Below are 18985 nucleotides of genomic sequence, written 5' to 3'. Positions count from 1 at the left end.
GACAGATGCGATAGATCCCAAATGAATACAACCATTAGCATCCCAAAAAAGAAAATTACGCAATGAGGCTGACGCAACAGATCAGAACGTTTAGCTTAAAATGTTGATAAACTATTAGGCTATTTCTTCACATTATAAGCACAGAAAGGCTACAAACGCTAAAGGGAAAACGGCATTATCAAAAGTGACCACAAATATGATATGCAGGTAATGCTTTTACTATAAAGGTGCATTTTATGGTGAAAATGATCTTCCCCAAACTTGAAACTCACACATTATGTATGCCAGTTAAACTCCACACCCGTTGTAAAGCGGATTAATGTGCTTCATTTTAAGAAGTTATTTGGCCACTTTAATTGTGATACAATCCTTATTAAAACAAATATGCCTATGGGCTAGGTTACATGGGGTGTGCGACTATGATTCGAAAAAGTCAAACCTGAACCTATAGGGGACGGTCCGGGTGGGCATCTACCCTCGGTGGCGGCTCCGGTGCTGGACGCAGACCCCGCTCAGCCAATATCGGTGGCACCCCTGGTGCGGGGATCGTCGCCGGAAGTTCCGGAACATGAATAGTCGCCGGAGGAATCGAACCGTGGATCGTCGCCAGGGACCCCGGACCGCAGTTCGTCGCAGACGGCTCCGGATCGCAGATCGCCGCAGACGGCTCCGGATCGCAGCAGACGGCTCCGGACCGGGACCCGTCGCCGGAGGCTCTGGACTGGAAACCCTTGCCAGAGGCTCTGGACTGCGAACCCTCGCCGGAGGCTCTGGCCTGCAAACCCTCGCTGGAGGCTCTGGACTAGGAACCCTCGCTGGAGGCTCTGGACTGGGGATCGTCGCAGGAAGCCTGGTGCATGGGGCCGGCACTGGTGGTACCAGACTGGTGACATGCACTTCAGGACGAGTGCGAGGAGCAGGCACAGGACGTACTGGACTGGGGAGGCGCACTGGAGGCCTGATGTGTGGGGCCGGTACAGGTTGCACCGGACTGGTGACACGCTCTTCAGGGCGAATGCGAGGAGCAGGCACAGGACGTACTGGACTGGGGAGGCACACTGGAGGCCTGATGCGTGGGGCAGGTACAGGTGGCACCGGACTGGTGACACGCACTTCCGGGCGAGTGCGAGGAGCTAGCACAGGACGTACTGGGCTGTGGAGGCGTACATCAGGGCGAGTGCGGGGAGGAGACACAGGACGTACCGGACTGGGGAGGCGCACTGGAGGCCTGATGCTTGGGACCGGAACAGATTGCACCGGACTGTTAACACGCTCCTCCAAGCGCCTGTGTTACTCGCCAACTCCATTCTCCGGTATCCACATGTTTAATAAATATGAAACTCAGAAGAAAACGAAACGTGCCATTCTGGGCTGCTCACGGGCAGCTACACAAAAACAAGATCCCACAAACAACAGGTGGGAAAAGGCTGCCTAAATATGATCCCCAATCAGAGACAACGATAGACAGCTGCCTCTGATTGGGAACCTTACCAGGCCAACAAAGAAATAGAAAACATAGATTGCCCACCCTAGTCACACCCTGACCTAACCAAATAGAGAATTAAAAGGATCTCTAAAGGTCAGGGAGTCATAAAAACTTGTTTTTCAACCACTCCACAAATTTCTTGTTAACAAACTATAATTTTGGCAAGTCGGTTAGGACATCTACTTTGTGCATGATACAAGTAGTTTTTTCAACAATTGTTTACAGACAGATTATTTCACTTATAATTCACTGTATCAAAATTCCAGTGGGTCAGAAGTTTACATACACTAAATTGACTGTGCCTTTAAACAGCTTGGAAAATTCCAAAAAATTATGACATGGCTTTAGAAGCTTCTGATAGGCTAATTGACGTAATTTGAATCAATTAGAGGTGTACCTGTGGATGTATTTCAAGGCCTACCTTCAAACTCAGTGCCTCTTTGCTTAACATCATGGGCAAATCAAAATAAATCAGCCAAGACCTCAGAAAAAACATTGTAGACCTCCACAAGTCTGTTTCATCCTTGGGAGCAATTTCCAAATGCCTGAAGGTACCACGTTCATCTGTACAAACAATAGTTCGCAAGTATAAACACCATGGGACCACGCAGCTGTCATACCGCTCAGGAAGGAGACGTGTTCTGTCTCCTAGAGATGAACGTACTTTGGTGCGAAAAGTGCAAATCAATCCCAGAACAACAGCAAAGGACCTTGTGAAGATGCTGGAGGAAACAGGTACAAAAGTGTCTATATCCACAGTAAAACGAGTCCTATATCAACATAACCTGAAAGGCCGCTCAGCAAGGAAGAAGCCACTGCTCCAAAACCACCATAGAAAAGCCAGACTACGATTTGCAACTGCACATGGGGACAAAGATGGTACTTTTTGGAGAAATGTCCTCTGGTCTGATGAAACAAAATGAAAACTGTTTGGCCATAATGACCATCGTTATGTTTGGAGGAAAAAGGGGGATGCTTGCGGGTGGCAGCATCGCGTTGTGGGGGTGCTTTGCTGCAGGAGGGACTGGTGCACATCACAAAATAGATGGCATCATGAGGAGGGAAAATTATGTGTAAATATTGAAGCAACATCTCAAGACATCAGTGAGGAAGTTAAAGCTTGGATGCAAATGGTTCTTTCAAATGGACAATGACCCCAAGCATACTTCCAAAGTTGTGGCAAAATGACTTAAGGACAACAGTCAAGGTATTGGAGTGGTCATCACAAAGCCCTGACCTCAACCCTATAGAAAATTTGTGGGCAAAACTGAAAAAGTGTGTGTGAGCAAGGAGGCCTTCAAACCTGACTCACTTACACCAGCTCTGTCAGGAGGAATGGGCCAAAATTCAACCAACTTATTATGGGAAGCTTGTGGAAGGCTACCCGAAACATTTGACCCAAGTTAAATCAAATTTATTTATATAGCCCTTGGTACATAAGCTGATATCTCAAAGTGCCGTACAGAAGCCCAGCCTAAAACCCCAAACATCAAGCAATGCAGGTGTAGAAGCACAAACCATTTAAAGGCAATGCTACCAAATACTAATTGTGTGTTTGTAATTTTCTGACCCACTGGGAATGTGATGAAAGAAATACAATTTGAAATAAATAATTCTCTCTACTATTATTCTGACATTTCACATTCTTAAAATAAAGTGGTGATCCTAACTGACCTAAGACAGGGAATTTTTACTAGGATTAAATGTCAGGAATTGTGAAAAACTGAGTTTAAATGTATTTGGCTAAGGTGTATGTAAACTTCCGACTTCAACTGTATACTAAATAATATATGTGTGAAATTTGTTTTGATTTAGAATGGACCATTATCATGCAAACAGTGGTAGGGGAAAAATACATTTGGTTCCTGTGGTTCATTTTCATGCCAGCCAGGTAGGCTATACTCCTGTTGTAAAGATAAGTAATGTGCTTAATATTTGCTTAATATTAGGAATGTTGAGAAATAAATAAAGTAGGCCTAGCCTATAAAAAGCTGATGGGTGCCTCCCCTTTATAATAGAAGCCATCACTCTGTTTTCTCATGCAATTGCATAGCCTATATAAATGTTGCACTACATGAGCTCATGGGCTCTTATGAAGTGTTTGATTCGTTTTGTAATTACATTTGCATTGATGTCAGAGTGATTAGAGGGACAATCGAGTGCTGAGTACCAGGCAGTTAGCGAGTTTGGTAGGCTACTAATGACCATCATCAGCATCAGAGCTTGGAGAAGCCTAATTACCGTGACTAAACGGTCACATGGAATTTGACTGCCTTCATGACTCGTGATGGTCACTGCAACATCAATGTTGTATTTTGAGACAGGCTTGAATAAGCTAAGTAGCCAATAGGCAGAGGGTAGCATCATTTGTCTGATTCTCTGTAATAATGGTATGGGAAAAAGAATGCATTTGATTTTGTAAAAAGATTTCTTGCATCAAACAACACACCAACATTTTCAGTCACCTTGTCTGAAGGACAAGTGGATAAACAGTTTTAAAAAATAATAATATTTAACCTTTATTTAACTAGGCAAGTCAGTTAAGAACAAATTCTTATTTACAATCTACCCCAGCCAAACCCAGCTCACTGGGCCAACTGTGCCCCGCCCTATTGGACTCCCAATCACAGCCGAATATGATGCAGCCTGGATTCAAACCAGGTACTGGAGTGACACCTCTTGTACTGAGTTGCAGTGTCTTAGACCATTGCGCCAGTCGGGAAACCAGTTTAATATCAACCCCTGCATGTTTTTATCAAACGTTTAATGGAATGTAGGCCTACACTGAACACCACACATTGGCTGCTACTGTAGGGTGAATGATAGAACAGCTATTTCCATGTTAAAAAGTTATTGGAAGGCCTCCCGGGTGGCGCAGTGGTCTAAGGCACTGCATCGCAGTGCTAGCTGTGCCACCAGAGACTCTGGGTTTGAGCCCAGACTCTGACGCAGCCGGCCGCGCCCGGGAAGTACATGGTGCGACGCACAGTTGGCCTAGCGTGTTCCGGATTAGGGAGGGTTTGGCCGGTAGGGATATCCTTGTCTCATCGTGCACTAGCGACTCCTGTGGCGGGCCGGGCGCAGTGCACGCTGACCAGGTCGCTAGGTGTACGGTGTTTCCTCTGACACATTGGTGCGGCTGGCTTCCTGGTTGGATGCGCGCTGTGTTAAGAAGCAGTGCTGCTTGCTTGGTTGGGTTGTGTTTCGGAGGAAGCATGGCTCTTGACCTTCGTCTCTCCCGAGCCCGTACGGGAGTTGTAGCGATGAGACAAGACAGTAACTACTAATAATTGGATACCATGAAATTGGGGAGAAAAAGGGGGTAAAAAAATTATGAGATGCTTTTTCTCCATTGTTTTTGAAGGTAGCCCACTCTGGTAGGCCTGCATTATGATGAAATTGCCACAGTAGCCTACTTGGCCAGTAGCCTACTTAAAGTGGGTACAGCCTCAGTGTTCACAGTAAATACGTGCTGGAAGTTGCACAGAATTCAAGTTCATTCAAGTTTGCTCTCAGCAGAACTGAAATTTGCTCAGTGCCAAAAACAATTAGACGGAACGTAGCTCCAGGCATGTCCCAACAGACAGACCTGGCTGGCACTGTGGGATGAGATTAAAACAGGAAAAGCACATAGCCCACACTACAACCACAGGCTTTTCCTAAGAAATATACATCCAACTGGCTGTGGTCGTGTGTGTGTGTGTGTGTATATATATATATCTGTGTGTGTGTGTGTGTGTGTGTGTGTGTGTGTGTGTGTGTGTATGTGTGTGTGTGTGTGTGTGTGTGTGTGTGTGTGTGTGTGTGTGTGTGTGTGTGTGTGTGTGTGTGTGTGTGTATACACACACACACAGAGAGAGAGAGACAGAGAGAGAAAGGCCGCCGTAGGCAGACATGGCTAGGTGCTCACTGCCCACAAAATGAGGTGGAAACTGAGCTGCACTTCCTAACCTCCTGCCCAATGTATGACCATATTAGAGAGACATATTTCCCTCAGATTACACAGATCCACAAAGAATTTGAAAACAAATCCAATTTAAATAAACTCCCATATCTACTGGGTGAAATACCACAGTGTGCCATCACAGCAGCAAGATTTGTGACCTGTTGCCACAAGAAAAGGGCAACCAGTGAAGAACAAACACCATTGTAAATACAACCCATATTTATTTTCCCTTGTGTACTTTAACCATTTGAAACTTCTGTATGTGTAATGCTTACTGTTAATCTTTATTGTTTATTTCACTTTTGTATATTATCTACCTCACTTGCTTATATGCTATACAGCTATAGGTGGAGTGTGATAGCCACCCTGCCCTAAACGTGTGTGTGACACAGTGATCAGGGTCGTTCAGGGAGACAAAATGAAAGGCAAAATGTAATTTCTCTCACACACACTCACACACACACACACACACACACACACACACACACACACACACACACACACACACACACACACACACACACACACACACACACACACACACACACACACACACAGGAATGGGGACGTGGATACCTAGTCAGTTGCACAACTGAATGCATTCAACCAAAATGTGTCTTCTGCATTTAACCCAACCCCTCTGACTCAGAGAGGTACGGGGGGCTGATTTAATCCACGTCATCAGCGCACAAGAACAGTTCTTGTGTGGCTTAACTGCCTTGCTCAAGGGCAGAAGACACAGTATATCACCACACCCTTGCTTCCCTGCTGCTCCGTCAGTCACACAATGTACCCTTCATTCAGAGTAAGACAAGAGGAGGACAAAGAGAGAGATGACTGTTCTTTACCAAAACAAGAACAACACAACAGTTGTTCAGTAGAGGCCTGGTTCAACACCCTCCATGCCCTGCTCCTCCCCACTGAGTACAAGTTTGAACAAATATGGAGAACCAACAATCGGTTACATTTCCACATCCACTAGACTGTTTGACAAGAGAGGTGTGGTAATAGCGGAGGTATGGTGTTAAACAGGAGAACAGAAGGTGGGCAGTGGGTGACAGTTCTGGGATGCAGTACACCAGGGCAGCTGTTAAGTTCTGGCCCTCCCTTGGTGAGATCCAGATGATAAGGTACACGAAAACACACACGAACACACACACACAAACACACACACACACGAACACACACACACACATCCCTCCAGTTTACATGGAGCCATTTAGGTTCCACCAACCACATCCCACCAAACTAAAAATCACTCCTCTTCCACTGACCAATTCTCAATACAGAACATAATTGGCCAGGTCATCACCCACTCAGACCCAAGCCCAGTCAGCAGAATTCCAGCAGATTCCCATTCTTGCCCCTCTAGCATTCCAGCATCCCCCACCTCTCCCACACAGATCTGCACTCTGACAAGAACACGCTGGGCTAAAGCTCTGTTTCAGCTCTAAATAAGGTTATTCTATATCTAGAATATAAGAGAATAGCATCCTATTAGTGGGAGAAGGCATGCAAAAAAGCCTCAACTATAAGGCACCCTTACCCCTTATGCAAATCTATCACACGTTACATTACATTCAATGCCCTGCAATTCACAGAACTCAACTAACCAGACAACAGCTAATTATTAGGCCTATTCTTTAATGGTCAAGGCATATCAGGAGAGAGTCAAATCAATCAGATGTCTATCTGGATGTCCTTTTCCAGGTCACAGCACCTTTGCCTTAACGAAGCCCACAGAGACGCTCGGTTTGGCTGTTACCTAGCAACAAGTGTTCTGAGTGACATTCGATATCCATAAGGCCATACGGCATGAAAGGCGGCTGGAACGGGCCGAGAGCATTCATCCTATAGAATCCTCGTTTGTAAAGAAAAACCTCTAAGACGGATAATACAGAGACCGTAAACACGGCACCCAGAATCTCAAGTGCGCTCTGTTGTTAAGACTGTCACGAGAGACCATGCAGACTGCAACAGTGACATGAATAACAATCGGAGGGAAATGCTTTATACAGCCGTAGTTAAACACATTCCTTTGAATGGTCTGGTTTGATTAGGCTAGATATGGCAGCCAGTCTGTTTCTTTATGCTCTCCTCCCTCACTGTCTTGTTTGGCCGGCTAGTGTTGTCAACTGCACAAACAGACTACTGTGTTTGATGAACACCAAGTTGTTATCCTATCTCTGGTGTGTGAAGACACATTCTGGGCGTTTGAATTCAGAAATTACAGCAGGTAGAATCTCTCTCTCTCTGTCTCTCTATGTCTCTCTATCTCTCTGTCTCTGTCTCTCTCTCGCTCTCTGTCTCGCTCTCTCTCTCTCTCTCTCTCTCTCTCTCTCTCTCTCTCTGTCTCTCTCTGAACCATTAACTGGTGCCTCCATTGTAGACAGTTAATTATCTGGGTGTGTGTGTGTTTTCAGTTAGAGTTCAATAACAACATCAGTAGCAGCAGATAGTAATACAGAGCCCCGATGCTTCAGCATGCATTTGTGAACACGTCAATACTCACCCAGTCTCAATCTATCAGAGCTCATTAAGCCCAACACAGTCTTTTCCCATCCCTCTCTCCTTCCCTCCCTGTTTCTCTTCCTTTCTCTCTCGCCCCTTTATCTCTCTGTAGGTGAGTAGGCTCGTATGGTTTGGATGATCTTAGTCCATTTGAACTTCACTGGCAACAGCCATAAAACCATTTTATATACAGTGCCTTGCGAAAGTATTCGGCCCCCTTGAACTTTGCGACCTTTTGCCACATTTCAGGCTTCAAACATAAAGATATAAAACTGTATTTTTTTGTGAAGAATCAACAACAAGTGGGACACAATCATGAAGTGGAATGACATTTATTGGATATTTCAAACTTTTTTAACAAATCAAAAACTGAAAAATTGGGCGTGCAAAATTATTCAGCCCCTTTACTTTCAGTGCAGCAAACTCTCTCCAGAAGTTCAGTGAGGATCTCTGAATGATCCAATGTTGACCTAAATGACTAATGATGATAAATACAATCCACCTGTGTGTAATCAAGTCTCCGTATAAATGCACCTGCACTGTGATAGTCTCAGAGTTCCGTTAAAAGCGCAGAGAGCATCATGAAGAACAAGGAACACACCAGGCAGGTCCGAGATACTGTTGTGAAGAAGTTTAAAGCCGGTTTGGATACAAAAAGATTTCCCAAGCTTTAAACATCCCAAGGAGCACTGTGCAAGCGATAATATTGAAATGGAAGGAGTATCAGACCACTGCAAATCTACCAAGACCTGGCCGTCCCTCTAAACTTTCAGCTCATACAAGGAGAAGACTGATCAGAGATGCAGCCAAGAGGCCCATGATCACTCTGGATGAACTGCAGAGATCTACAGCTGAGGTGGGAGACTCTGTCCATAGGACAACAATCAGTCGTATATTGCACAAATCTGGCCTTTATGGAAGAGTGGCAAGAAGAAAGCCATTTCTTAAAGATATCCATAAAAAGTGTCGTTTAAAGTTTTCCACAAGCCACCTGGGAGACACACCAAACATGTGGAAGAAGGTGCTCTGGTCAGATGAAACCACAATTGAACTTTTTGGCAACAATGCAAAACGTTATGTTTGGCATAAAAGCAAAACAGCTCATCACCCTGAACACACCATCCCCACTGTCAAATATGGTGGTGGCAGCATCATGGTTTGGCCCTGCTTTTCTTCAGCAGGGACAGGGAAGATGGTTAAAATTGATGGGAAGATGGATGGAGCCAAATACAGGACCATTCTGGAAGAAAACCTGATGGAGTCTGCAAAAGACCTGAGACTGGGACGGAGATTTGTCTTCCAACAAGACAATGATCCAAAACATAAAGCAAAATCTACAATGGAATGGTTCAAAAATAAACATATCCAGGTGTTAGAATGGCCAAGTCAAAGTCCAGACCTGAATCCAATCGAGAATCTGTGGGAAGAACTGAAAACTGCTGTTCACAAATGCTCTCCATCCAACCTCACTGAGCTCAAGCTGTTTTGCAAGGAGGAATGGGAAAAAATGTCAGTCTCTTGATGTGCAAAACTGATAGAGACATACCCCAAGCGACTTACAGCTGTAATCGCAGCAAAAGTTGGCGCTACAAAGTATTAACTTAAGGGGGCTGAATAATTTTGCACGCCCAATTTTTCAGTTTTTGATTTGTTAAAAAAGTTTGAAATATCCAATAAATGTCGTTCCACTTCATGATTGTGTCCCACTTGTTGTTGATTCTTCACAAAAAAATACAGTTTTATATCTTTATGTTTGAAGCCTGAAATGTGGCAAAAGGTCGCAAAGTTCAAGGGGGCCGAATACTTTCGCAAGGCACTGTACTATTCATTGGGACATTTCTCTCACAACATCAAGCAATGTTTCAATAAACACAAAGCTGCAAGACAACAAAACACCGAAGCCAATCAACCTACATGTGGCACAAAGCCAACAGGAAACAGATTAATTATACAGTTTGCCTTCACTTCAGATCAGTGCAGATCAATAGGATGACATCATGAGAAGGAACTTCTTTAGACTAGATTCACTCCCTGGTATAGTGTACTACAGCCTAGTGTACTACAGCCTAGTAGTGCCCCTCACCTTGCACTTCATCATGTCGCTGACCCGTTCCTGCATGGACTGTCCAGCCTTGGGTCTGACCAGGAGGTAGAGGGTTCGGACCTCTGGACAGGACCGCAGCAGTTTCTCCACCAGCACCTTGCCCATGAAGCCCGTGGCGCCAGTGATCAGCACATTCTTGCCTGCGTAGTAGTCAGCGATAGATGCCATGCTGGCATCTGCCCCTGCCTCTTCTCCTGTCTTTCCCATCTGTGTAGCTCGTCCCGGTCCCAGCCTTCACAAGGCAGCTCCTAGAGAGATAGATAAAGGGGTGGATGGAGAGAGAATGAGAGAGAGAGAGAGAGAGAGAGAAGAAACAATAGGAGACAATTAGCTGAGGCTGAGAGAAAATTACAACCGCACTACACTCTGTTCAGACTCAGAATCTCTTTATATGAGCAAACACTCATTACTCTTGACATAACCTACACTATGTATTGTGTATGTATTAATGCTGAGTATTAGGTGACAGACCTGTAGAGAGAAGTAAAGCTGGGACTCACTGGGTGCTGGGAGTAACTTTGTTAATGACATGGTAAGTGGGGAGGACAGGAAGGTCACAGACACGCACAAGCGTGTCTATGATGTTATTGCGGATGTAGTGAAAGTGTCACACCCTGATCTGTCTTTTTCTAGAAATGCTTGTGTTCCTAGCTCCAACAGTGCAGTAGTATATAAGAAAACACAAATCAAAAAGTAAAAGAATGGAATTAAGAAATAAATAAATATGAATGGCAAAAAAAAACGTTTTGGGCTAATAATGTAAGAAATAACACAAAAAAAACTAAATACTGCAAAGTTGCTTAGGAGCTAGAAGCAGAGCTGCCATGTCTATCAGCGATCATGAATATTCATAAGGCAATCTATCACAGCCTATAGCTGTAGTAAAGGTAATGCATCATTATTACCCCATTCAGAAGAATGTCAGCCAGCTTTGGTTATAAGATAGTTTCCAAGCCAGTACAAAGAGCATCATTAACCCCTCCCTTCTCAGGGCAGTCATCCAGAGAGCCAACTACATATCGAGGGCAGCAATAGAGCTCGCCAGCTTGTAGTCACAAAAAAATGAAATGAGTTAGCATTTTCTACCTCTAGCTTGTTCAGCCATTCCTATGGAGGAAATGAAAAGGGAAAGAATGGGGTTTTGGGATAAACGCAGAAAATAAGGTCTGAGGTTGAAATAGGTTTAGGAGATTCAGTCATTTTAGCAGATGCTCTTATCCAGAGCGACTTACAGTAGTCACTGCATACAGTTTCATACTGATCCCCCACGGGAATCCAACCTACAACCCTGGCGCTGCAAGTGCCCTGCTCTACCAAGTGAGCCACACGTTTTGTTCTATGAGATAACATCAGTCAGTCAACATGACCTTTATGAATTATGAAGACTTCATGTGCTTTGGGACTGTTTTTATTACATAAATTCTTCAGAATTCACAAAAAGAGACATTAGCTGATGAAGATGATCTCATAGAACAAAATGTATAAGATCTCTTAAGCCTGTGTTTACCACAGAACTTATTTTGGGAGTTTATCCAAAACCCCTACAAAATCTCCATTAATTTCCCCACAGGCTTTGGCCATCGAGCCATGGTGGAATTAGTCTCCGTTAGTGCCTACAAAAAGACACCATTACTATTGCTCTCAATGCCCTCACTCCTACTGTATCTTAACACCTTAACCAGCATGAGATGTGAGATGAACAACATCGCAGCACAATCTGTGACTGCTGCAGGCTAGGGTGGGGTGTGTGTGTGTGTACACGGGTGGCTTGGTCTGTTAGAGCAGCACCCTCATGGTGTGTTTGAGGAGTCTCATCTCACATTCTTATGCCAAGCATAGCACATACCCACACACACTGCTGCGCTCGGGTGGATCAAAGTATGTTGAATTTCATATTTTACTTGGTGATGGTAAAATGGTATGGTTTAAAAGTGTATTATTGATATCATGAATCTGGCATCCTATTTATAGGGTTAATGGTTGTTACTTCTAAAGATCCAATCAACCATGGACCATTTAAAAAAAATGTATTTCACCTTCATTTAACCAGGTAGGTTTGAGAACAAGTTCTCATTTGCAACTGTGACCTGGCCAAGATACAGCAAAGCAGTTCGACACATACAACAACAAAGAGTTATACATGGAATAAACAAACATACAGTCAACAATACCGTAGAAAAAGTCTATATACAGTATGTGCAAATCAGGTACGATAAGAGAGGTAAGGAAATACATAGGCCATGGTGGTGAAGTAATTACAATATAGCAATTAAACACTGGAATGGTAGATGTGCAGAAGATGAATGTGTAAGTAGAGATACTGGGGTGCAAAGGAGCAAGATAAATAAATAAATGCTATATGGGGATGAGGTAGATTGGATGGGCTATTTACAGATGAGCTATGTACAGGTGCAGTGATCTGTGAGCTGCTCTGACAGCTGGTGCTTAAAGCTAGTGAGGGAGGTAAGAGTCCCCAGCTTCAGAGATTTTTGCAGTTCGTTCCAGACATTGGCAGCAGAGAACTGGAAGGAGAGGTGGCCAAAGGAAGAATTGGCTTTGGGGGTGACCAGTGACATATACCTGCTGGAGCGCATGCTACGGGTGGGTGCTGCTATGGTGACCAATGACAGTACACCAAGCTTCACGTTGAAATGATGGTGTCCTTTGGGTTTATGTAGGCTACATTGACATCTGATTTGTCCAACCTCACACCAAATGTACTTTCAAATACAGCCTGCGTTAGAAAAGTTAGAGGAGTTACTTTCAACTATTCAATGTGATTCCATTCAACATATCACACGCCTCTCCAAAGCGGATGACAACCCTGGCCTAAGTTAACCAGCCTGCAAAACTGGTGTCCTATCAGCCTTATAAACGATGACCATCAAATACTGGCACAAAGATTGGTCAGTGTTTAGTGGGGCCAGCCAACCAACCATGATAAGTGTTCAAGCTAGAAAAGCCATGTGCGGGTTCTCTGTATCCTTCTCCATCTTCTCTCCTGGTCTCTGGGCCACAGGTTCCCAACAGTGTTAGCTGAAGGACTGGAACTACATCCCCAAAGCAACGACTAAGATAACATAGAAAATAGAGAAAATACTACCTCCCTCCCTCAAACACACATCTCTGACCCTAACCTCTCTCTCCCACAGTGTGACTCTTTAAACGCCCCTACAAAAGGGGGTCACGGTCAAGGTCCCTCCATTGATATCATGTCATTCCGGCTCTATGCTCCAGTATATCGCAGAGATTCTTGGGAGACTAAAGGACCAGGGGGGAGGAGCTGGAGGTCACTATGGATTAGCTCCTCACATGGATACACACACACCAGCGGTCCAGCCAGGGCATTCCATCCAGGTCACAGCCTTCAGCCGCTCGCTCCTCTTCTCCCCATCAAGAAGTAGATTGGAGTGGGAGAGTGAAGGAGCTGATAGGAATAGCCTCACTAACACTCACACAGTATGGAACTATGGTTATCTATGATCTGTAGCCCACTATACTCTCTGTGACTGCTTACAGTAGTTTGGGTCTATAGGGAGAGACTGGCTCTACTGCCTTCACTAAACGTCAGCTATGGTATGTCCTTCACCAAGGGGATGGACACTGACACCTGCTGCAGTAGAGTCCCAGTCTTAACACATGGGGCTGGGGGCAGAGGGGAGCTGTCAATCACAGACATGCAGCTTGAAGCGAGGGAAGGTGAGGTTGATCCTGGCTCAGGATAAATCCCCAAACCATTTATCTGGTCGATAATGTGTATGATCGAGTCTTAGAGGACTCAGCCAAGGTAAGGCTCTGGAGATGTCAATCTGTATTAACTTGATCCAAACTGCTCTGTCACTAAATGACAATATTATCACATTCCCTGCTTTGTAACCCTAAAGGATAAGTCAACTACTTGTTTGCTGATAAGTGCGGAGTCTTCTTGACAAAGAACCATGTAGCCTCAGAAAGTCATTTAAAGACAGTTCCATAATGATGTTGAGAGACTTTTCTGCTACCAAAGTTACAACACAAATCCTCCACTGCAGTATTTTCTCATTAGACATCCAGCTACTGGCATTTCCTTTGAACGAGTGCTTTTCTGTGTTTTTCCTTGGCAGCTCCTCTCACCAGGAGGTCTGTGCCTGTTTTAAGGAAGACAGCTGTTGGACTCACGGCATTCCTCAGCGGTACTCTGCCACCGAGGGCCTTACAGCCTTTAAGCACATCAATCTGCCATTGGTCGGTCAGTGGAAACCCAGACACACACTACAGCCTCGCTGGATGCCCGCCGTCTGAGAAATGAACACAGACAGAAGCCAGCTCAACAGAGAACAGAGAAAGAATCAGAAAGAGGAATACTGTGACTGACAATAATTAAGGCGACTTTAGTCTACTAAGAACGGGCAGTGCCCAACATCACAAAAGAGAAGTCAGCAGCCTTTTTCACAAAACGGCCACTCTCCCCTGAGAACCCAGGCCTTGGAGGCTGCTCAACCAAAGAGCACCACCCACAACAGTAAAAACAGCCACTCTCCCCTGAGAACCCAGGCCTTGGAGGCTGCTCAACCAAAGAGCACCACCCACAACAGTAAACACAGCCACTCTCCCCTGAGAACCCAGGCCTTGGAGGCTGCTCAACCAAAGAACACCACCCACAACAGTAAAAACAGCCACTCTCCCCTGAGAACCCAGGCCTTGGAGGCTGCTCAACCAAAGAACACCACCCACAACAGTAAAAACAGCCACTCTCCCCTGAGAACCCAGGCCTTGGAGGCTGCTCAACCAAAGAACACCACCCACAACAGTAAAAACAGCCACTCTCCCCTGAGAACCCAGGCCTTGGAGGCTGCTCAACCAAAGAACACCACCCACAACAGTAAAAACAGCCACTCTCCCCTGAGAACCCAGGCCTTGGAGGCTGCTCAACCAAAGAACACCACCCACAACAGTAAAAACAGCCACTCTCCCCTGAGAACCCAGGCCTTGGAGGCTGCTCAACCAAAGAGCACCACCCACAACAGTAAACACAGCCACTCTCCCCTGAGAACCCAGGCCTTGGAGGCTGCTCAGAACACCACCCACAACAGTAAAAACAGCCACTCTCCCCTGAGAACCCAGGCCTTGGAGGCTGCTCAACCAAAGAACACCACCCACAACAGTAAAAACAGCCACTCTCCCCTGAGAACCCAGGCCTTGGAGGCTGCTCAACCAAAGAACACCACCCACAACAGTAAAAACAGCCACTCTCCCCTGAGAACCCAGGCCTTGGAGGCTGCTCAACCAAAGAGCACCACCCACAACAGTAAACATATCTGCGCCAACCACCTGGGTTTCAGGCAGCAGCGGGCACCGGCTGCCAACAGCCCTATCTCATCCAACAACCTGGCATTGTGCACTCCCTGGAACCCGTGAAGTACATAGGAGCCGTGCCCTACTTAGGAGCCCAACTATTCCACAGTCGCAGACTGTCAGTCTGCCTGTCTGTTGTTGGCTAATGGGTCAAACACAGAGCTCTGTTTAGAGATTAAGATGGGGTGACATTGATGATGAACGATGATTACTGTTTTCATGAGGCACAACGTTTACTGGGAAGGATGAGTAGGGTACAGCCTTGTGAATGAGGGCTGGCATTCGGAAAAGCTACTTTCCTTCGTTTTGCAGGCCTACTGGTTTGGCCAAAAGAGGAAATGAGTTGTTCCTTTCTCTGTGTTGCTATACGGTGCTCTTTGGCCTGAGGGGGTGGATGATGGAGAATTATACTGGTCATTAGATTAAAGCAGTGATTAACGCTTCAACAAATTACACCTTAAAGAAAGAAAGATGGATGAACATAACCCTGTGGTTTAGCCTGCGTATGACTAGAGGGAATAGAAGCTACATGAGAACGCTAACAAGCAAACTAAGAAGCACAATGAGTTGGTTTTCAGCCCAGGACCCACATCAATTTCAAGATGGTGGAAATTCAGTGGACCGCCAACAGGTTAGTATGACATTCACTGACAATCCAATGCTGGCCATTCACCATTCCCAGGAGACACAACAGTGTCAGTAACCCAGACACAACCCTCCACTGTTGCTGAAGCATCCATGTCTTGGGCCTTTTTCAATGATGCATCATCCTTACATGTAACAGCAGCCTCTACTTCCTGCTATCTAGGTCATAATAGTGTAAACAAACATCACTTTGAGGTCAAAACACAAAGCAATCCACAAAAGCCTTTCACCAATAAATGACAGTCAAGGGCTCTCGTTGGAGATGGCATTATATTATTTACACCACACAAACATTCTGTCAGGAGTTTTTCCTGCTTAGTTTTTTGTTGCCTTGCATGTGTGGGCGTTTAATTGCCAAAATAGTTTGATTTAATTGCATTAGCTGTGCAAAAAGCTTTAAGCTCTTTCTTTTATAAGCCTATATGTGATTAATTTAATGTAATAATTAATTTAATTGAGTAATTTCCTTTCTAGTTCTCCCTCCACTCTATAGATACACAGTAAACCTGGGCTATCGAGACGGTTGTTCTTTTATGACGTCACATTTCCAGTATGGTGCTTGGCCCATAGACTCTCACTTTGCTGTTTCCACAAGCCGACTGTCAGATTCAGGTGTCCTCTATGGAACTCATGCACTGGTAGATTGAATGTGTGTATATCGTTACGTTATCTGTGATCTAAAGGATTCTGTAATTACACTACCCCTGACAGTGAGTGACAGAGGCTGGGTACATGGTGTCTATTTGCCTTTGGTCCGGACCCAGACCTGGCCTCTGCTCACTGTACTGCATCACCCTGGTCTGGGTCAGACAGGCCAGGCACAGGATATCATGGCACCTTGGCATCAGTCCAAAGCTCCTATATGGTGAGTGACAGCTACCACAGCTTCCTTGCTCATTAGCGTATATAATCCAGGATATCTGTGTCCATTCTAAAGGCAACCTGCCTAAAGTGTGGGTATAACGTTTAGTGTTTAATCATGTTAAAATATTGAATATGACAGTAATAATATATCATACATAGAGTAAAATACAAGCCTATATGTTCACGTATTTTAGTAATGGACACATCCACTCAATCGCATGACATATTGAAAGCCACACAGACCAAAATGATGTGATCCCATGAAAATACACACACGCACTGGTAGTCCTGTCCACACACGCACTGGTAGTCCTGTCCACACACGCACTGGTAGTCCTGTCCACACACGCACTGGTAGTCCTGTCCACACACGCACTGGTAGTCCTGTCCACACACGCACTGGTAGTCCTGTCCACACACGCTCTGGTAGTCCTGTCCACACACGCACTGGTAGTCCTGTCCACACACGCACTGGTATACCTGTCCACACACGCACTGGTAGTCCTGTCCACACACGCACTGGTAGTCCTGTCCACACACGCACTGGTCCTGTCCACACACGCACTGGTATACCTGTCCACACACGGTAGTCCTGTCCACACACGCACTGGTAGTCCTGTCCACACACGCACTGGTAGTCCTGTCCACACACGCACTGGTAGTCCTGTCCACACACGCACTGGTAGTCCTGTCCACACACGCACTGGTAGTCCTGTCCACACACGCACTGGTAGTCCTGTCCACACACGCACTGGTAGTCCTGTCCACACACGCTCTGGTAGTCCTGTCCACACACGCTCTGGTAGTCCTGTCCACACACGCACTGGTAGTCCTGTCCACACACGCACTGGTAGTCCTGTCCACACACGCACTGGTAGTCCTGTCCACACACGCACTGGTAGTCCTGTCCACACACGCACTGGTAGTCCTGTCCACACACGCACTGGTAGTCCTGTCCACACACGCACTGGTAGTCCTGTCCACACACGCACTGGTAGTCCTGTCCACACACGCTCTGGTTGTCCTGTCCACACACGCTCTAGTAGTCCTGTCCACACACGCACTGGTAGTCCTGTCCACACACGCACTGGTAGTCCTGTCCACACATGCACTGGTAGTCCTGTCCACACACGCACTGGTAGTCCTGTCCACACACGCACTGGTAGTCCTGTCCACACACGCTCTGGTAGTCCTGTCCACACACGCTCTGGTAGTCCTGTCCACACACGCTCTGGTAGTTCTGTCCACACACGCTCTGGTAGTCCTGTCCACACACGCTCTGGTAGTCCTGTTCTCACACACACTCTGGTAGTCCTGTTCTCACACACACTCTGGTAGTCCTGTTCTCACACACACTTTGGTAGCCCTGTTCTCACACACACTCTGGTAGTCCTGTTCTCACACACGCTCTGGTAGTCCTGTTCTCACACACACTTTGGTAGTCCTGTTCTCACACACACTTTGGTAGTCCTGTTCTCACACACACTCTGGTAGTCCTGTTCTCACACACACTTTGGTAGTCCTGTTCTCACACACACTCTGGTAGTCCTGTTCTCACACACACTCTGGTAGTCCTGTTCTCACACACACTCTGGTAGTCCTGTTCTCACACACACTCTGGTAGTCCTGTTCTCACACACACTCTGGTAGTCCTGTTCTCACACACACTCTGGTAGTCCTGTTCTCACACACACTCTGGTAGTCCTGTTCTCACACACACTCTGGTAGTCATGTTCTCACACACACTCTGGTAGTCCTGTTCACACACACACTCTGGTAGTCCTGTTCTCACACACACTCTGGTAGTCCTGTTCTCACACACACTCTGGTAGTCCTGTTCTCACACACACTCTGGTAGTCCTGTTCTCACACACACTCTGGTAGTCCTGTTCTCACACACACTCTGGTAGTCCTGTTCTCACACACACTCTGGTAGTCCTGTTCTCACACACACTCTGGTAGTCCTGTTCTTACACACACTCTGGTAGTCCTGTTCTCACACACACTCTGGTAGTCCTGTTCTCACACACACACACACACACACACACACACACACACACACACACACACACACACACACACACACACACACACA

The 18985-nt window shown here is 45.9% G+C and overlaps 1 protein-coding gene across 3 annotated transcripts in view; it reads right to left on the bottom strand.

Annotated features, from left to right (window-relative positions):
• si:dkey-97m3.1 (fatty acyl-CoA reductase 1) overlaps positions 1–18985 on the bottom strand; it is a 69045-nt gene that overhangs the window by 37196 nt on the left and 12864 nt on the right. For all 3 annotated transcript variants that reach the window (XM_024445958.2, XM_024445957.2, XM_042297939.1), the window contains exon 2: positions 10027–10295. In XM_024445958.2, the coding sequence (XP_024301726.2) occupies positions 10027–10254 (228 nt within the window). In that variant the 5' untranslated portion in view covers positions 10255–10295. The remainder of the gene's footprint in view (positions 1–10026; positions 10296–18985) is intronic.

Source organism: Oncorhynchus tshawytscha, linkage group LG15 (assembly GCF_018296145.1).
Source record: "Oncorhynchus tshawytscha isolate Ot180627B linkage group LG15, Otsh_v2.0, whole genome shotgun sequence".
In the NCBI taxonomy this organism is placed as follows: Eukaryota; Metazoa; Chordata; class Actinopteri; order Salmoniformes; family Salmonidae; genus Oncorhynchus; species Oncorhynchus tshawytscha.
The sequence above is the reverse complement of the archived record's forward strand: the minus strand, read 5'-3'. Positions and strand labels throughout refer to the sequence as shown.